The sequence below is a fragment of the Nothobranchius furzeri genome, chromosome 12 (genome assembly GCF_043380555.1).
Source record: "Nothobranchius furzeri strain GRZ-AD chromosome 12, NfurGRZ-RIMD1, whole genome shotgun sequence".
NCBI classification, from domain to species: domain Eukaryota; kingdom Metazoa; phylum Chordata; class Actinopteri; order Cyprinodontiformes; family Nothobranchiidae; genus Nothobranchius; species Nothobranchius furzeri.
The window spans coordinates 7,100,618-7,120,090 of record NC_091752.1 but is presented as its reverse complement, the minus strand read 5'-3'; the positions used below and the strand labels follow the sequence as shown (position 1 = coordinate 7,120,090).

The 19,473-nt window shown below is 42.2% G+C and overlaps 3 protein-coding genes across 7 annotated transcripts in view; 1 reads left to right on the top strand and 2 right to left on the bottom strand.

The window, feature by feature from the left end:
• ttl (tubulin tyrosine ligase) lies at window positions 1-6,949 on the bottom strand. The gene is made up of 7 exons (XM_015944112.3): window positions 6,559-6,949; window positions 6,306-6,384; window positions 5,961-6,193; window positions 3,642-3,777; window positions 3,287-3,556; window positions 2,350-2,493; window positions 1-417 (listed from the first exon to the last, which is right to left on the bottom strand). The coding sequence occupies exons 1-7, from the start codon at window positions 6,725-6,727 to the stop codon at window positions 225-227; spliced, it is 1,224 nt and encodes a 407-aa protein (XP_015799598.3). The 5' UTR covers window positions 6,728-6,949; the 3' UTR covers window positions 1-224.
• A 985-nt stretch (window positions 6,950-7,934) lies between these two features.
• Window positions 7,935-12,964, top strand: fignl1 (fidgetin-like 1). Its single transcript, XM_015944114.3, has 2 exons — window positions 7,935-8,064; window positions 10,724-12,964. Exon 2 carries the CDS (start codon window positions 10,735-10,737, stop codon window positions 12,655-12,657), a length of 1,923 nt encoding a protein of 640 aa, XP_015799600.1. The 5' UTR covers window positions 7,935-8,064; window positions 10,724-10,734; the 3' UTR covers window positions 12,658-12,964.
• A 3,932-nt stretch (window positions 12,965-16,896) lies between these two features.
• The window catches only part of ikzf1 (IKAROS family zinc finger 1 (Ikaros)), a 29,939-nt gene continuing 27,362 nt past the window's right edge, over window positions 16,897-19,473 (bottom strand). For all 5 annotated transcript variants that reach the window (XM_054749919.2, XM_015944116.3, XM_015944115.3 and 2 more), the window contains one exon: window positions 16,897-18,275. In XM_054749919.2, the coding sequence (XP_054605894.2) occupies window positions 17,572-18,275 (704 nt within the window). In that variant the 3' untranslated portion in view covers window positions 16,897-17,571. The remainder of the gene's footprint in view (window positions 18,276-19,473) is intronic.

The following is a 19,473-nucleotide window of genomic DNA, read 5'->3' as shown; positions in this document are numbered from 1 at the left end:
AGGCAAAAGGTTGCAGAACAAACATGAGTCACTAACAAGCAAACTAACTGGCAGTTGGCGGTGGTGGTGCTGGGGGGTGGGGTTGGGGGGGTCCCTTCATTATTCAGAAAGCCCAACAGTGGATCTAGGATTCGGCCTCAGTTATGACAGCAACAATCAGGAAAGTGGAGGTTTTTAATGCCTCAAGTTTCTGGAGGCTTCTGCTCCTTTTGGGGGGGGGGGGCTCACAAACGTGTAAACGGACCCACGTGCAAAGGCCCTCTGAGTTTGGGAGAAGAGCAGGAGTTGGTGGAGAACAGAGAAGACGGAGAGGAAGAGTACGGCGAAGAGGAGGCCGACGAGGACTCGCTGCTGAGGGTAAACACGGTCGAGATGGCCACGTCCACGATCCCCTGACACAGTTCTGGATACAGCTTCCTGTAAAAGGTAAACAAACAAAAAACCAGATGCGTTGAACTCCGACCGTGAACCCAGTCAACAAAGATGTATGACTCAAAGTCTAGAACAGAAGCTTTTAATCTGGAGGTTAGAGCCAAACGCCGCCCTGTAACCAGGTTTGTGTTGATTCTGCGACGCAGGAGGCTCCGCCCAGAAACAATCAGCAGATTCCCACCTGGTTTATCTTTTGTTTTCTGTGTGATAAAAACTGAACCAAAGGGAATGAACTCCAATAAACACAAATAAGAACAGATTCAGACCAGAGGAACCGAACTACGGGTGTAGGAACGCGCTACGGTGCGCAGCAACTGCAAGGATGTAAGAAAATATCCACACGCTGAAATATCATAATATTTTGTTTTATGATGCAGAATCTACACCGCTAGTGCAACGTGTAGATTTTATTTACTGAGAATTTACACGAAAAAACTTTACTTTCTTTTGTTTGGTGCAATTCAAGCTCTGACAGCTAGGTGGCAGCAGTTAGACCCGTCTTCACTGACATGCTTGTAAAACGACGAGTTAGTAGTGACTTAACGCATTCATTACAGCGACTAAACTTTTAACATGCATTGAAAGTCCGATGCTCGTTGGCTCCGAACGGTTTCATGACTCGGCACACGTGCACGAAACTCGCAGCGCATCGATGTGATTCGAGGAAGTTACGAACTGGAGTAGAAAACCTCATCAGAAGAAGTGGCTTCTGCGTGAGGGACCGTGGATCAAACTTCTCCTGTAAAAAGAAGCATTCATTTAGAGAATTACTTACATTTTTATTGACGTGAGTTTTTCTGTAGAACACTGAACAATGTTTATCGTTGTTGGGGATGAACATACGATTTCCTTAAAGAGCAAGTCACCCCCAAATCAACTTATTTTTTTCCAGGATATCTGCAGGTTTAAGGGAACCAAATTTAAGACTTTTTAAGACCTTTTTTAAGGCCACTTTGACCAAATTTAAGCTATTTTTAAAATTAAATTTAAGCTATAATTTCCAGCTATTGCCTGGAATCGGTCCTAACCACGTCGCGAACGTGGGATTAGCCATCCAGTTACCATTAAACTTCCCCTTGGTGCAAGCTCCCACTAGCTTAACCAGCTAATGTGCTCATCTAAAAACAGCCCCCTTTCACAACCAGCTGAATGTGTACGGTTCCGCTTACGCCAACATCACACACAAAAAAAGCTGAAGACTAACTAGAAATTCACGAAATTTTTATAGAAATAAAAGAATCTTGTTTAGTGGGCCTTTGGTAATTTAAGACCTTTGGAAACTGGATTTAAGGATTATTTGTAATTTTTAAGGATTTTTAAGGCCTTAAATTTTGAAAAGCAAATTTAAGACTTTTTAAGGACTCGCGGATACCCTGTTTTCTGATAAACTATATAAATGTGTGTCTAAACGTGCTGCAGACACGTGTCGTCAATAATTTTGCACTTTAGTGCATTCTAGTTAAAATTTTAATTTTCTGCCTAAAACTGGCAGTGTTGTGCCGTTGTCAGGTAAAAACTCTGCACTGCATTTGAATTTAAATCTGCCATCGCTATTGGCTAAGAGGTACCCTAGAATGTTAGCTGGTACCATATGATGTCACAATGTCGTTGTGAACATGTGTGTGTGTGTGTATTTGTTAGCGGCTCCGCCCTCTCGATCTACTCAGCAACAGCATTTGTTGCATTTTTCAAACAGGAAGTGGGAGTGGAGTAATACTCTGGTAAGGGGTGACTTGCTCTTTAAGAAGGGACATTTGTTTTCTTCTACAGCTGATAGGAGCTTTAAAAAGACCAGATTACACCATAATCCTAATGGGTAATTATTTGTGACCGAGCCTTTTGGTGGATTATTACAGGTCTCTAGAGGACTAAACCTCCAGGGAAGCTTTAAGCTAAAGGACGGTTCACCATACGTACTGAGCACAGGCTGGAGCTCCGTTGATCTCAATCAGCCACACTTTGAAGTTTTCGTCCAACATGAAGTCGAATCCAAACAGCTGGAAGCTCTGGTAGGACAGGTGCTTGGTGCTGATTGCAGGTTCGATGCAGGTCAGACAGCTCCTGTCAAACAAAAACTTTATTTCTGACTCAATAAAACGGTAAAGAAAACAAAATGTGAATAAATCTAATTATTAATGAGCTTATGGATGAGGATCTGCACACCCAGGGTCCCGGCTTCACCTGCCACCCGACCCAGACTCTATTGAGCCCAGGAGCCACCAGGTCTCACTGATGAGCTCTCTCCACAGATCGGGCCTCCAGGGGGTGACCCGCTCTCCTACCACTAAGTGAGATCACCCACTTCCCATGATCGTCCTCCGTCACTGACAGATACTAACGGCTGAAATGAGCGTCCTCCGTGGGTAGCCGGGCTCAGCTTTAGAGAGGAGGTCTCTCTGGAGGTTTTCCAGTCACTTTTCCACAGAGTGGAGACCCCCCGGGAAGGCCAAGGACTGGATGGAGGAAATACAAATCCTCTCGGAGTCTGAGATGTTTGGGCATCCTTCCTGGATCTGACGCTAGTTAACTACAAACTCCAGATTCACCAAATAAGTGAATACATGAATTAGTTTGGTGGATCTGTATCTGTGACGCCCAAACTGAGGAGGAAATTTAGTCGAGCTTCATCGAGTGGATCATTAATGCAGAGGCGTCTCCGGACCACAGTCTGGGCCTGGAGTGTAAAAGGAAGAATGGTGGGGAGTTTTAGCTAAATGACGAGCACAAATAGTCCAAAAGCGTTTGGAAGAACATAAAAAGTCCTTCTGATTGCTCAGCCCACCCAGTAATGCACAGCTGATGGTTATTAGCACGCTACAGCTAGTGACATCTCAGTCTTCAGTGATGGACTTACTTTATGACGTGTTTGATCTGTGGCAGTATGGCGGTCTCCAGGGTGACGCCGTGAGCGTTGAGGAGGTAAAGCCTGAAGTCGTCGAAGAACATCTCGTTCCCTTCTTCGTACTGGCCGTAGTTCTGGGAGTGCTCCTTCTGAATGCAGTGGTTGGTCAGATGGCTGGTCATGTCCTGGAGGTCTGAGCTGTTGTAGGGCTCCGATGAAGTCCGTAGCACCCCCTCTCGATATAAATAGATGTTATATTGGTGGTCCACCAGCACCCAGCTCCTACCAGCGCCACAGAAGGAGCAACTTCAGTTAGCACAGCCACGCAGGCGATCTGTAAAATTTCAGTAGACATAAAAAAACCTGCCTTATGTCAAATTTGCGATGGCCGGGTTCCAGCAGCAGAGGCTTCTCCAGGTACTTCTGAATCACATGAACCTGTCCCTGATTGTCGATGTACTCCAGCAGCCGAGTGGCATCATGAGATATCAGGATACCAGCACCTGTCAAAACACATGAGTTGGGTTGCTACGGACACCCTTTAGAAGCCTGTAAAATAACAGTTTCAGAAGCAAACACTTAAAAAAGACAGCGGTTGACTAGAAGAGCTGCACAATGTGTCAGCAGGGCTGAAAACAACAATAATATTCGGTTATTTATTAGGATGATTCACCGAGTTTGGAAAACAATCCTGAGTTCAGATGTTAAGGAGACTGCATTCATGCATTTTCACCAGCAGGTGGCAGAGCTGAGCGGTTTAGTGGTCATTCAAACTAATGAGTTTAAATTACGAGACCAAAAATATTTTTATAGTAGAATAAAAATAGACTTCTCAGAAAAATGCATGTGGCTACTTAGACCATGCAGAAAATACCAAAGAAATATTTTCTAACATTCAGACATTATTTAAAAATCAACTAATTAAATTAAATAAGGTTTAAGATGCTTCGTCACATAAATGAGCTGCTTCTATGGAAGCCTGGATGGCCAAACAGGAAGGTGGAGTAAAAAATGTATTATTAGGATTTGGGCTGAGCGATACGGACCAAAACCTACATCTCCATATCTTTTAGCTGAATTCCAATATACGATATATATGTCGATATTTTTCCTCTTGTAAAATATTTACAAGTTAACTCACTTCAAGCTGTCTTGAGAAATTATACATAAATCAGTAGATTAAATGCATAAAAATGCATTGATTATTGTCAAACTTTACCCTTAGTGCCTATTCTCTACCAGTCTGAGCTTTAGAAACACGGGATGCAGCTGTCTGTTAACACACACACACACACACACACACACACACACACACACACACACACACACACACACACACACACACACACACACACACACACACACACACACACACACACACACACACACACACACACACACACACACACACACACACACAGTTGAGAGCTAGAGGCGTATCAAATGTCCCACACGCACTTTTTAATTATTTATTTATAATTAATGTAAAATTATTTTAATTTCATCTACAGGTGGCCATATCGTTTCTCTCTTGTCCAGAGGAAAAAAATAATCTATCATGTTAAGCTAAATTAATGATGATGTAATTGCATCTACTGAAGGTCACATGGGTCATGCACCGTGGAGGTATTAGTTAGCTGGGCAAACATGGACTCATATCAGCGATTCTACTGTAATGACTCAGAGTCTCTGGTTGCTCTTTTATGAGTATTATTTTAGGGCTACTTTCGCCGTAACCCACGCCGTACAAACTCTTAACCTTTTCAACAGAATCGCTCGTAACGGAGTATTTACTAGCATAGTGAAACCGGAAAAATAATGGAACCGGAACAACATTTCTCACCCGCTGAGCTTGCCTTCCAAATAAAACATAACCCTAACCCTGTAGTTTACTATTCAAACCCTTACAATATGTTTGGCCACTCTGGCTATCCGTAGATGTTTCCCGATTACACAGGGGAGGGAGAGGTTTGACTGGTCTCTCCGGCTCCGCACACGCAAGACGGAAAAACTGAAATCCGTTGGCGTTGAACGTCCCCAAATAATTAAAAACCAGGACGCCAAATGTAAAGTTTAGAGCAGCACATTTACCCAGAGGCTCTCAGATAGAGCAAACTTGTAAGAATAAAAGTAATAGCCGCTAAGAGACGGAGCAACATGTTGCTAGCATAGCAGCTAATCGCTAGCATAGCAGTTTGGCCAGTTGTATCGATATAAAGTCATCTTGTATCTTGTTTAAAAATTACATTGATATTTTTAAAATATCGCCCTAATTAGGAGCACACATGGAAAACCATCTCTGGAACAAATTCTGAGGGTCATAATTAAAAACAACACAGGCACATTGTTTGATTCGCAGCATTTTCTGCGGTGTGTTTTGCCCTCGTTCTACAATTTGTACTTATACTGATTTTATAACACCACAAGAGGCGTGCGCCCTCTGAGAGGGTCATTCCTGTGTCATTAGGAAGGTAAGACAAAAGAAGATCTCAAAGAGGAACATGACCAAAAATGTTTAAATATGTGATTTCTTTTGTGATTGGAGCCAGAAGTGGAACTGATATACAAATATGATGTGATGAGAGTACAGAAAAATATTAACAAAAACAATGTGGGACGATAGTACAGCATCTTGTTTTTTCTCATTTTGTGCAGCTTTACTAATAACTCAGGTACAAATTTCCACCTTTAGCTCCAGCAGAAGATTTGGCGATCCAAACTGTGCCTTCTCCACTTTCCTTTTTAGCATGATAGGAGGCCAGGAAAACCTCCCGCTCATCTGTCTTAGGGTTGCTCTTCAGATGGCTGATGCCGTCTGAAGCTGGAGCAACAGGAGTGTTGAGGTTAGTGGGGTAGATGATGTAGGACTCTGGAAACCAGTTACTGGAATCAGAAAGCTCTGGCCTGGTCTTTATTAACCTGATGAGGAAGAACGACAACAGGCAGCCGAGTTAAATCTTTCTAATTCACTTTTAGAGCAGCGTATTAGTGCAAAAACACAGATTTGTAAATAAAAAAGGCTGATACTCACTTGACCAGGGATGCCTTTCTGCAAAGCTTATCTGCCCCCCTGTAATAATTCACCAGCTGCACCAGACCAGGTTCATGGCCTGGAAAATCAAACTGAGTATTTAAAAGTCTTTACACACACACACACATACACACACACACACACACACACACACACACACACACACACACACACACACACACGCTGCAGGATGCAGACTCATCCTGAGGCTGTACATAAGTATCACACACAGATCAGATTATTTCGTGCTCACCTAAACGTCCAAAAGGAAGTCTGTTTCGTTCCCCAAGCATCAAGTTAAACCTGGGATTGTCTTTTTTCAGCTTTTTCCACTTCCCCGTGGAGAGCAAGATTTTGGAAACTTCTGCATAAATAGTGCTGTTATCATCGCGGCTAACAAAAGTGTACATCGCAGGATTCATCGTGCCACGCAGGCTGAAATCACGGATAACAGCGCAAACTTCAGTCTAGAGTGTATCTAACGTTGCTGCATGGGGTTCTAGCCTCATCGGATGAGGGTTATCTCCTCTGTCCGTGCCATGATGACGAGTCAGTCATATTTAAACTGCCCAGCGAACTCAGACTGGTGCCCAGTTGGCTCCACTACCACACCCAGTTCGTATAGGAAGCTGTAGCATGATAAGTATCCCTCACGGCTCACACAAGGTCCATCCACTAATCCCAGACAAGGGTGTGTCTGTCTGCTGCTAACGGATCTCACAGTTGGTCCAGTCTGGATTAATTTCTAACCCGTCTCCGCCTAAGCTAACCGGCTAACGCTGGCTAAACTCGAACAGCTGCTGGTGGCGCTTTTCTTCCACGTGACCTTTAACGTTTTACCAAACACTAAAAAATAAACTGTGTAGCAAAAAAATGACAATATTAACCCACTTGCGGTGCGTGTTTCATTTTCTGAAACACAGACGCGTCTACTGGTCGCGGCTCGCCTGCATAGACACGGTGCGGTAGCTTTATGGTTATTGTAGTTTATTTATTTATAAGCGTCAAGAGTCGCTTATATTAAACTATTTTTATACCCCACGAAACAAGTTTCGAAAACAATCAAAACTATTTAATCCATAAGCGTGCTTCATCTACAGAATTAAAATGAATTTCGCTGCCCAGCTACTTTTATTAAGGTTTATATACCACATTTCCCAAAATGCAACACACCTATGCGATCTCTAACCTACTTTTAGTTGTGGCCACAAGATGGCAGTGTAGACTTTCCTACAAAGCAGAGTAGCGTTCGATCTAAATCTAGTCAAAACTAAGTTTCAAAACTAAGAAAAAAAAACATCCCCGTGTAGAACAGGGATGTCCTTAAAAAAGAATCATTATTAGATTAGATTATTCATGTTGAGTTTAAAATCAAAACTGTCTAAACTGGACGTAATCGTTCCAAAAACGTCCTGCTCGAGACAAAGTTAAGGCCGCGTTCCAATATGTTTTGACAAAGTAGTTTGCAAAATTCTATAATTTTAGCCTTTTTCGTTAATGTTAAAATAACTCTCGTCATTTATGAAACGTAAATAATAATTAAAGGTTGTGTGCTTTTTTCAAAATGCCAATGAAACATTAATAGCTTTATCACAAATGGTGTATTTGATTCGGTAATGGAACAAGACAGGAAGTCGTAGCATTTAAGGAAGTAGCAAGTGGCGGCAATATGTCTTCGTAATTTAAATAGATTTAATGTTTAAGTGTCAGCGGGGGTGTCGAAACTCTAATTCCTCCTCATAAAGGAAATACCTTTATAGTAAGTATCGAGGCTTGTTTACCGTTCACATTTTGTTTTCTACAAATACGTATTCGTTTTATAGAACGTGTAAACAAACGATCACAAGTGTCGTTTAGCTCACGTACGGTACATAATCCCGTGTAGTTTACATCTGATAAAGGCCAATTAGCTGTACGTTCTTAGAATTACAGCTGTAGTACAGAGAAAAGGACAGCTAAAATGTGACTTACCACCATCTGTGTGTGGATGAACGAATGAGTCACTGTAGTTTAAAGCACTTTTGAAGTCCTCTCGACTACAAAAAACATAAAAAAAGTGCAGGCTATTAATAATTTAATTCAATAATAATCATAATGCATTTTATTTAAAAGCTCCTTTCAAGGAACGCAAGGACACTTTACAGCAATAAAACCAACAACGAAACCAAGTTACAAACAGCAAGAAACACATGCAGAAGCCTAAAAAATACAAACTAGATAATAAAATCAGTGAAGATGGAAAAGGTGACACTAGCAGTAGGCAGTCTGAAACGGGTGGGTTTTGAGTCTAGATTTAAAGGTGGAGAGCGATTCAGCAAGTTATTCTACTAATTGACATTATCATAAGATAAGTAAAATGAAAGGATTCTGATTAGGGCTGCTCAATATATCGTTATCGCGAAATCAGCATGCACAATATGCATATCGCAAAGAACGGACAAATATTGCAATGAATGGTCAGCTCAAATGTTTGCTAAACATAATGTATTCTGTCAATCAAACGAAAGCATTATGTTTATCTAACAAATCAAATAGAGCTCTTCACCCATTTGGTCAAATGGGTGGGTTCTCATAGGCTAGATGTTCGCCCCGAGCCGGATGGCATTTAATTTTGACGGTTAGCAAACACCTGAGTTAGCTTTGTTCTGCTTTTTTTGCTGATTCTGCATTTCCCGGGATCCACTGATTGCCTTTTCTTGTTCATTTTTCTTTTTCCCTTTCCTCACGTCTTTTACTTTTTTCAGTTTTATGAATTTTTTATTTTTTGTTTTTGATCATTTTTGTTCCTAAGTTAACATTTTATTTTTTGCCAGTAATAATGTCATCACAATATTAATCATTGTTATGGAATATTGCAGGTTTTCCTGCTATCCTGCAGCCCTAATTCCGATTCATTAATATTAATGAATTCAAATGCCTCGCCTCTGATTGTCTAACAGCAACTCTCTTCCGCTGCCTTCGTTCACTCTTTCTTGGTTAAAAAATGAAATGTTGATGTTTTATATCTCCAAATAACACAAGTGTGAACATGTGCCACCATGCTGTGCAGTTGCTAATGGTTAGCTTCTTCTAGTTGAGACCAAGGTGGGCGGAGCTGTAATTACAAATTTTCCCTGTAACTTGGAAGAGTCTGGCCCTTTCTGACCCAATTGTTTTCCTGTCTATTTCCGTTTCTGTGGCAAATGCAGTAGATGGAGTTTGAAGAAAATTTTTAGCATTTCAAAATTTAAAATTTTTTTTAATTGAAAATGGTAAAGAGCAAGTCACCCCCTACCAGAGTCTTACTCCACTCCCACTTCATGTTTGAAGAACGCAATGAATGCTGTTGCCTGGCAGACCGAGAGGGCGGAGCCGCTAACAAATACACACATACAGGCGCACAACGGCATTGTGACATCATATGGTACCAGCTGACGTCATGGGGTGACGCTTAGCCAATAGCGACGAGAGATTTAAATTCAATTGCAGTGCCAAATTTTTACCTGAAGATGGCACAACACTGACAGTTTTTGGCAGAATAGTTCAATTTTAACTAAGATGCACTTAAGTGTCATTATTGAATATACGTGTCTACAGCACGATTAGACACTCGTTTATATAGTTTATCAGCAAAAAGTAGACTTGGGGTGACTTGCTCTTTAAAAATGTGTTTTATGGCTTGTAGTCGAATACTTTTATTTGAAATGATCTCTAAAGATTGCTGAGAGAAGAGGATATGCATATTTAATTTATTAACGTCTTTTAAATGCTACCTTATTGATATAAAACTATAAGCCAGTAAATCCTGGGTCTTCTGACATTTAAATTATATATCGTGTCCAAATTTTCTCTACGTATTCTCTAAGTAAATTTATTTATTAAATGTTTTATATGGCACTCATCCCAGAGAATCACAAAGTGATTCACAGAGACCAACAAAACAAAACAAATCATGAAATCAAAATGCTTGGAACAAAACGGCAAATATCTTCAAATCTATTAAAATCAGAAAAAATAGTCATGAAATTATAAAATGATCATGAATATCACAAATCAAATAAGAGGATTTTAAATTAAAGTAAAAAAATAAAAACATTTCTTTCCTATGTTGTTGCTGGTCCATTCAGGATTTGGACGTTTTTAATTGCTCAGAGTTGTTCTGATCACAAGTCGGGAGTTCCAGTTTTATGAATAATCATTGGAACGGTCACACGTGAGACTTGTACCCACCCGCCCCTGCTGTGGGTCGTTAGGGTCGCTGCCACTCGTGTCGATGCAGCAGAAAAACATTTTAAAAGTTTGAATCACTAGTGACGTTGACCCAAATGACACGGGCTGGGCGAGAAGAGGTTAATTTCTGTGGGTCAGACATAATGTGTGCCTCTGTGTTTATCGAGGGCATGCATTTTTAATCACTTTTGTCCCCTTTCCTTTACCAGGTAGGCCAGGCATGAGTGGCACACACCTGGAGGAATGGCAGAGGAGGTCCTTTGACATTTTATCTGGCACCTGCACACCTGAACAGAAGGCGGACGCCTATCGGGCTCACATCCTCTCCATTCAGTATGCATGGGCAACCTCTCAGCTCTCTCTGGCTGGCATGGGCAGCCTGCTCAGGACCTACTCAGAGCGCTACGCCGCAGTGCTGGACTCAGATGACCCCCACACTGGACTCAACAACTATGCAGAGAGTGCGCTTCATCTGGCTCGCAGTCAGAGAAACCACAGCGACAAATGGGAGTCTTCCCTTTCAGCAGAGAGCGTGCTGCAGATTTCCTCTGTGCAGAGGATGATTCAGGCAGGTACATGGGGAGACGGCGTCACGGTGGCAACGGCAGACCTAAACATACCAGTGGGACTAGAAAATGGAGGCTCTGATCTCTTTACCACAACCAGGTCAGCAGCTGCATGGGGTAAAACTATGGGACCACCACAGCCTGGTTCAGACGTCAAAAACATTTCCAGTAATCTAACTAATATGTCTGCGGAGAGGCAGGGGGGGTCTGATGCACGCGGGGTCAACCAGAACTCATTTTCTCGTCCTCTATTTCAAGTCCAGTCTGTGTTGCCTCAATCCTTTTCAGCGCTGCCACAAGAGAGCTCGAGCACGGCAGGAGTGAAGCAGAACTCTCAGGGTGTCTTCTTTCCCTCCTCCAACCAACCAAAACAGAAGAATTTTTACAATCCAGACGGAGAAGATGGCAGCAGGGGCAAACCCGGCACCGAGCCCCGAGCCAGAAACTTCAAAACCGCCCGTGAACAGTTCATCATCGATCATCAGAAGAAGCATTCCCATCAGCCCTCAAGAGGGCATCCCACTGGGGGGGTGGCAGCAACGGTGAAGAAGTCTCTAGGAGCCAACAGACCTCGAGGGACAAACTCTAAATTCGTGTCCCCCATCCCACGCCACGAGGAGGAAGGCACCATGGAAAACCACCGTTCCAATCCAGAGCCCCAAGTCCTGGATGAGCGTTTGAAGAATTTCGAGCCAAAGATAATCGAGTTGATCATGAGTGAGATCATGGACCACGGGCCTTCTGTGGTCTGGGAGGATATCGCAGGCCTGGAGTTTGCCAAGACCACCATAAAGGAGATTGTGGTCTGGCCCATGCTACGTCCTGATATCTTCACTGGTCTCCGTGGACCTCCCAAAGGAATCTTGTTGTTTGGTCCTCCAGGAACTGGAAAGACTCTGATAGGGAAATGCATCGCCTGCCAATCGGGCGCCACCTTCTTTAGCATCAGCGCCTCCTCACTCACATCCAAGTGGGTGGGCGAAGGAGAGAAAATGGTGCGAGCTCTGTTTGCCGTCGCTCGCTGCCACCAGCCTGCTGTTATTTTCATCGATGAAATCGACTCTTTGCTGTCCCAGCGGACTGACGGGGAACACGACTCATCACGCAGGATTAAGACGGAGTTCTTGGTCCAGTTAGACGGGGCGGCCACCGCGGCCGAGGACCGCATCCTGGTGGTGGGGGCCACAAACCGGCCCCAGGAGATCGACGAGGCCGCCCGTCGACGTCTGGCCAAGCGAATGTACATCCCTCTGCCCGAAGCGGCAGCTCGAAGGCAGATAGTGACAAGCCTCATGGCTCAAGAGAAGAACCGTCTGGGGGAGCAGGAGCTGGAGAGCGTGGTAACGGCCACAGAAGGTTTCTCTGGAGCTGATATGACTCAGCTCTGCAGGGAGGCTGCCCTGGGGCCAATTCGCAGCATTCAGCTGTGTGACATTGCTACCATCACTGCAGATCAGGTGCGACCGATCCTCTTCAGTGACTTCCAGGAGGCCCTGAAGACCGTTCGGCCTAGCGTCTCAGCTAAGGACCTGGAGCTGTACGAGGAATGGAATAAGACCTTCGGATGTGGTCGTTAAACTTTGCTTGTCTGCTTAACTATTATCAAGAAATCTTGATTTAGATGTCGGTTGTCCCAGTTTTTCCCATTGGTTTGGACTCTTGAGACACTATTTTTTTGTTATTAGTCTGAATGTATTTAACAGTTCTACGAGTCATCCTACAGCAAAGAGGATCTTCGTTGTTTTACTTAGAATTTAAGACTTTCTTCAGTTTTTCTCGTTTTATTTAATATGATGTTTGTCAAAATGTCAACATGTGCTGCATCATTGGCATTGTTGCTGCAGGTATTTGCTGAAATACTCTTGTTAAAAAAAATAAAAGAAAATTTACACCTGTAAAAATTCTCATCTTTTAAAAATGTATTCTTGCCTTTTTTCTGCCACTTGATCCTTTTCCTGTCTAGTAGAGACACCTCCATGATTTCAGAAGCTAGATCTGGTAGCTACAATTGAGCAGCACAGACTTGTATCCAATTATAAACTGTGTTTTAGTATAAGACATAAATGATTACGATCTGCTTCTGTCAGGTGTTTACATCTGACTGATGAGCTAACTGATAGTCTGAATTCAGCTTCAACTTTCTAAATTTCACAGCATGTCATGAGAAATTATTTAAGACAATTACACCTCATCAGTTTTGATTACACAATAATTTACATAATCTTATTTAATTCCTTACACGTATAAATAGAAGCAGGAATATGTAAAACATCTGGATTTCCAGAATTTTCTGCCCAAATAAATGATAATTGACCCGCATTTGTATAGTGCCTCTCAGAGTAAGGACTCCAAAGCGCTTTACACTTCAGTGTATCATTCATCCATTCACACACACACACATTCACACACTGATGGTGATGAGCTACAATGTAGCCACAGCTGCCCTGGGGCACACTGACAGAGGCGAGGCTGCCGAGCACAGGCGCCACCGGTCCCTCCGACCACCACCAGCAGCCAAGGTGGGTTAAGTGTCTTGCCCAAGGACACAGCAGCAGAATTCTCTGTCCGGAGCCGGGATCGAACCTGCAACCTTCCGATTACTGGACAACCCGCTCAACCTGTTGAGCTACTGCTGCCCCTAAATCAAATCAAATAACTGATGTGAGATTGACGCAGTGCAAATAATTTAACACCATATATTAGTATATCTGGAAATTTGGAGAACTGAGCTAAAGCATAAGTACCAGCTACATTTAGATTAGCAGTTAGCTCCTCGGTCCTGTAGAACTTAACCTGAAATCTGTTATGGTAAGCTGATCAGAAAGTGGCACAAGTAGGCATGAATTCCTTTTCTAAGCTTTTTTCGATCTTGCGTCACATGTAGCAATATCAGGCATCCATCTGAACTCCTCGAAGCACTTCTTTTCCTTCTCTCTTGCCTACATTCTCCTTTCCTATACTTTCCCCTAGTAATAAACACAATAAGTAACAAATAAAAATGTGCTGAATATACAACTTTTGATTAGTGATGTCAAAATACCGCTTACATGTGCCAATTTGTTTTTATACAGCCCAAGTCGGCAAACTTCAGTTGTAGTCTACAGCTCCCAAAGTCACTTGTTCACAGTCACATAAAATAAAAAATAATTACAGGTACAGATATTAGAATTATAAATTTTTTGTAATCAGTATACATTTGGCTTTGAATGCACACATGTTTGACCAAAGCAACAAACGAGATTTAAAATAAATAAAATTAAATCCCCACACATTTTTTAAATGTAATAACATCCACACTGTAACGACTTCAACACACATTAGCAAGAACAACATAAACAGCAAAAATCTGAAGTGTATTTTTATTTTTTACAGTGAAATAGTGATGCACGACTAGTTAAATGGACACATTTGATAGACTGGTGAAAAGGCTAGCACGGTTGCCTCGTCACGAAAGTTGCAGGTTTGAATCCCCACATGTGGAACTGTTCACCCCATGCGCACGTAGGCTTTGTCCGGATACGCCAGTTTTCTCCCACAGACCAAAAATGTTCACGTTAGGTGAATTTACAGCATTTCTACATCTATTCGCTTTGGATAAAATTGTCTGCTAATTAAATAAACAAAATTTTAAGAGGTAGTTTTTATTATGACATTTTTAACATAACGTCTTTAAAATTGAATGTTTTTCTGCTTAATACAGAGTGAGCACCGTTATAGATTGTGCACACATTAAACGAAACACATGCAAATTTAATGAACAAATCTTTGAAAATCTGGAAGACCATGAAAAAAGACTTTCATTCATTTTTCATCTTTTTGTCAAGTCCCTGATTAATATTTCAGACTTCTGTGCTTGGCCTCTGTAATGAAACTTTGTTGAAACAGCCAGCAGTGAAAGTAGACACCCCCGTGGCTCTCTTCGAACACGGGGACTTCTCACAGCTGGACCGGGACAGATGCACAGAATTCCTCTGGTGCTGACTGGACTCACAGAGTCCAAGGAGGGTGGAGTGAAAAGTGTGCCATATGGTGTGAGGTTGTTGTTCGGTTTGACTCTGGCTGGGTAGTGGTGGTCACATCTGTGGCACCATGGTCATAAGTTACACGGTACTTCTACCGGGGAATAGACGAGCGGAGGGTTTGCCAACTGATAGACAGTAAAGACATTTAGTTGGGAAAAAAAATGTTGCTTAGGATTTTTTATTTTCTTTAGTTTTAAAACAGGCATAGTGCTGCACAGGGGGCCAGTTGCGGCCCTCTGTGTGTGTGTGTGTGTGTGTGTGTGTGTGTGTTTATATAATTTAGACAGGTGCAGTTTGGCTCAATTTTGTTGCTCAATCAAGTAGTTAACATATATTATGTGTTTTATTATTTGTCATATTAAGTATTTTAGGCCTTTTTGGGGGCAGTACAATAAAACATCTGCATAAAAATGTTTGCATTTAAAAAAATAAATTACATTTGTGACACACGAGAACTTTGAACTTTATAATTGTGGCCCTCATCTAGAAAAGCTTGTTTAAATGAGCTTTTGGTTTATCTGACGGCCCAAAGAAAAATTTGGCATTCACTAATATACTCATAAGGATTCATTTAAAATTTTTATTTATCAGGACATTTGAATCATTTGGTTGTACTATTTTTAGTGAAAAACAATGCATGATATACACGTGATTATTTATTTAGCAAAAAGGTATATTGTGAATGAAAAAATGAATGAAAAACCACCTTCAGCTGCTTTATTATAATTTTAAAAGTTATATTTTCTCTCACAAAACATTCATATATATATATATAATGTTTTAAAAGGTAAATTTACTATATATGTAAATATATATATTTATATGTAAATATGCACACATGTATATGTGTGTTTGTGTGTGTGAAGGTTTAATTGAGATTAAGTGCAATTACAGACATTGAACAAAAGAGATTATTTCTAATACTTGAGCAGATTTATGACATATTTCTCTAAATGCTGCAGGATTCTTTCACACTCATGAAGAGTCTTGAGTTTCTTTGAGGAGTTTTTAATCACCAGGGTAAAAAGAGGAAGTGAGACTTGGGATTCTGGCATGGCTGGATTTGGTTGGCTAAAAATTCCTCTTATGCAAATCTCTACCCCCCTTTTAGACTCCTAATCAAGCTTGGGTCAGTAGGTGGGGGGTGTCTGTGACTGCAGCTGCTTCCGTTCCTGTTAAATCATACAGCCACCATCTGGAGGCGTCTGCCTCTGCAGAACTCAGTAGAGTTTCTCCTGCTGGCCCGGCCCTCGGAGCCCCCGGACCCTGCTTTCTGCTCCGGTGCTTTATCCACCATGTCCCTCTGCTTGCTGCTGCTGATTCCTCAGCTTCAGAATGCGTCTGTATTTTGGTGCACGCTGTGTCAACATAACAAAATTCTTTAATCAAAAATTAAAATAAAAATACAGAAAAGTAATAATCCACATTTTATCAAAACAGCTGATATAAAAACTACAAAACCTTCTTTGCACCTACTCTAATTGTGCAGTTAGCATTTATATATTTTCCGCTATTTGTTTATTTTCCTGCATTATTTCCATGTTTTTTTTTTTTGCATGAGTGTCAGTCATTCGGTGCGTCTTGGATTTCTCTTGGCAGGTCTGAACTAGCCCATCTTGAATGACGTGCGCATAATTATTTCAGAAAAGTCAAAATCCAAGATTTAATGTCTTATTTTGTAGTAAACTTTTAACCCACTAATTGGCATCATTAAAAAAAACAATAAAGAAAAATCTAACTGCAATAAAATCAGCTACAAATATTGAAATAAAGACAAACAGAAAACACTCCTCATTATGTGCATATATAAAATATCCTTTATTGACATTTTAAAGCGTAAAGCTCCCTTCTAACGAGGTTACCTTTATTATATTTTATGAACCAAGCCATTTTAGCAGTAGTCATGAATCCAGTTTAGTAAAAATGAACAGAAAGAAATGCAGGTTTTACTACTTATAAGACAAACATCATTCACTGCAATAAATACCAGAACAGACAGGTGTGGAAATGCTTCATAAATAATATTCAGGTTTTTACAAACACAGAGATAACAGAGTGGTGGATTTATCTACACTGATTGTTAAAGTTTTTGCTGATTGTATTTGTTTGCAGTTTTTCCGTGAAAAAAAAAAGCCCAGGGTGAAATTCTTTAGGTTTTTCAGAGCAGATGTTTGTAAAATCTCTTTTTAAAATCGAGAAAAACAAAAAATAAACACAATAAAAAATCCAAAAGAAAGAACATGTTTGAAGATTTTGTCTTTGATGCTTTTTTGGTGCATTTTTTAAACACTTTATCACATTTGAAACGATTTAACAGTTGTAACATCTACCAGGGATCAACGCACATGCATACACCGTATGAAAACAACAACAAAAATACAGACACAAAGAGTGTATTTTAACATTTGTATATCTATGTATTCATTACAGATACGTGTGTGTGTGTGTGTGTGTGTGTGTGTGTGTGGCTCAGTAACGATGTTCTCCTCGTGTAATGTGAGAGGAGAACTCATATCGATCTTGGCTCCTGTGGCCGCAGAGGTTGCACTCGAATGGGTCTCTGAAGCCGTGGCATCCCATATGAATCGTGTACATGACGTGGTCCAGGAAGAGCACACGACAGTGCTCGCACCTGTATGCTCTCACCTGCTCCCCGTCCGACGTCACCACCTTGAAGACCTCGGAGGACGTCTCCATGCTGGCCCGTAGGCTATCGTACTGCCTCTGCTGCTCCTCCTTCACCAGCGGTAGCACGCCGTTTCGTACCCCCGAGGTGATGTGGTTTGTCAGGTAGATGAGCCCAGCAGCCGCCGCGCCCGGTCGCTCATCGTTGTTGCTCTCGGTGTCGGTAGAGTCCTGGCCGCTGTGGCTGGGCGAGCCGTCCTTCTCGATGGAGGCAGACTTGGAGTTGGAGAGCAGCAGCAGGTTCTCAGCAGCACTGTCTTTGGCTGATAGGCCTGTCCCTGAGTGACTTTCTGTCGCTGGCTTGTGAAGGGGGTACATGGAGCTGAGACCGACGTCAGAGGAAGAGGCCGGGGAGGTCTGGACCAAGGGCCGGAGCGATTCAGCTCCTAAATAGCTTATGGCACTGTTAATTGCCTGGTCGATCACGTGGGGCTGAATCAGTTCGCCTGTCCCTCCATCGTAAGACAGATCAGACAGACGTTTGTCTCCTGATGAAAGACAGAGGTAACATTTACTGACAGGTCAACATGCATCTCCACCCGATTGTCTCAAAGGGACTTTGCAACCATTTTGAGGCGTGTCTTTGTGTAAAAGTTATAAATAATTATAATCAAACCAGATCAGAATCGTCAGCACCATCCAAACGGGCCAGACAGATTCTCTTCAAGCTTTGGAGATCGGTTCTATTTTAACTCCTTGTGTCGTTACTCCGTTCCAACACATCAGGTGATTAACAGGCTGACCTTGAAAATCAACCAACGAATCAAATGTGCTGTAGCAGGGAAATAACTAAAACATGTTAAATAGTGGAGCTCCAGGATCAGAGTTCAAGATCCCTGTCTTAAAGTGACGGTGTGTATTTTCCATGGCGATAGGGGGCAGTACATCCCTAAATCATTGCAAGCAAGCGGTATTTTTGTGTTTGAGTAAGACCTTCCCAAAGATGGCCATTAGGGTCAAAAGCCCGTGGGAGTGCAACTTTTGAACGCCAATGTTTTTCAACCTCTGGGCATCATTTCATTAATTTTCATTTCGATAGATGTTTCCAGAGATTAATGGTAGAAGCCACACATTGACTCTTTAAAGCCTCCAGATGGAGCATCTGTGTCGTGAGCCGGGGTGAGTACTCGCTCTCACTAAACATCTCTGAGTGTGCTTGCAGGAGAGGGAGCGGCAGCTGCACCAGATCAGCTGATCAGCGGGTCGACTACTTAAGGAGATGGTGAACACAGCTCGACGCCGGATGATTACTACGTCTCGGTAGTTTCCAGCCTTCGCTCTAGTCCTCAGGTTTTCTCTTGGAAATACTCTAGTGTGTTTTTTTGATCTCATTGTGATTTTTGTATTTTTGGCCTACCCACCTCAGGTTCTCTGCACACCAGGAAGTACTCGCTCAACTCTCATAGGACTCCTGGACTCCTCGCTCAGTCACGTTCATCATCATCCTCTCTGACCAACCCGCTCTCTCTCGCTCTCGACCTCACGCTCCCTCTCCAGCTCTGAACATCTCCCCTCTGGATCCACCCTGGCTCTCAACCTCCCCTCATTTCCCAAACCCAGTCATCCTCCGTAAGTCTCCTCTCAGCATATCCTGCCTAGACTGTTCTCCCAGGACTCGCCTCTGGTTTGCTCTCCATCCAGACGCTGTTTCCCGTTCTCCTGATCCGCTGGAATTCCCAGCCCGTC

Excerpts from the sequence above, each read along its gene's own strand:
- ttl (XM_015944112.3), bottom strand. The coding sequence starts at position 6,727 with ATGAATCCTGCGATGTACACTTTTGTTAGCCGCGATGATAACAGCACT. Across the intron at positions 2,494-3,286 it reads CAGATCAAACACGTCATAAA|GAGCTGTCTGACCTGCATCG; the intron begins GTAAGTCCATCA and ends TTTGTTTGACAG. Across the intron at positions 418-2,349 it reads GGAGCTCCAGCCTGTGCTCA|GAAGCTGTATCCAGAACTGT; the intron begins GTACGTATGGTG and ends TACCTTTTACAG.
- fignl1 (XM_015944114.3), top strand. The coding sequence starts at position 10,735 with ATGAGTGGCACACACCTGGAGGAATGGCAGAGGAGGTCCTTTGACATT.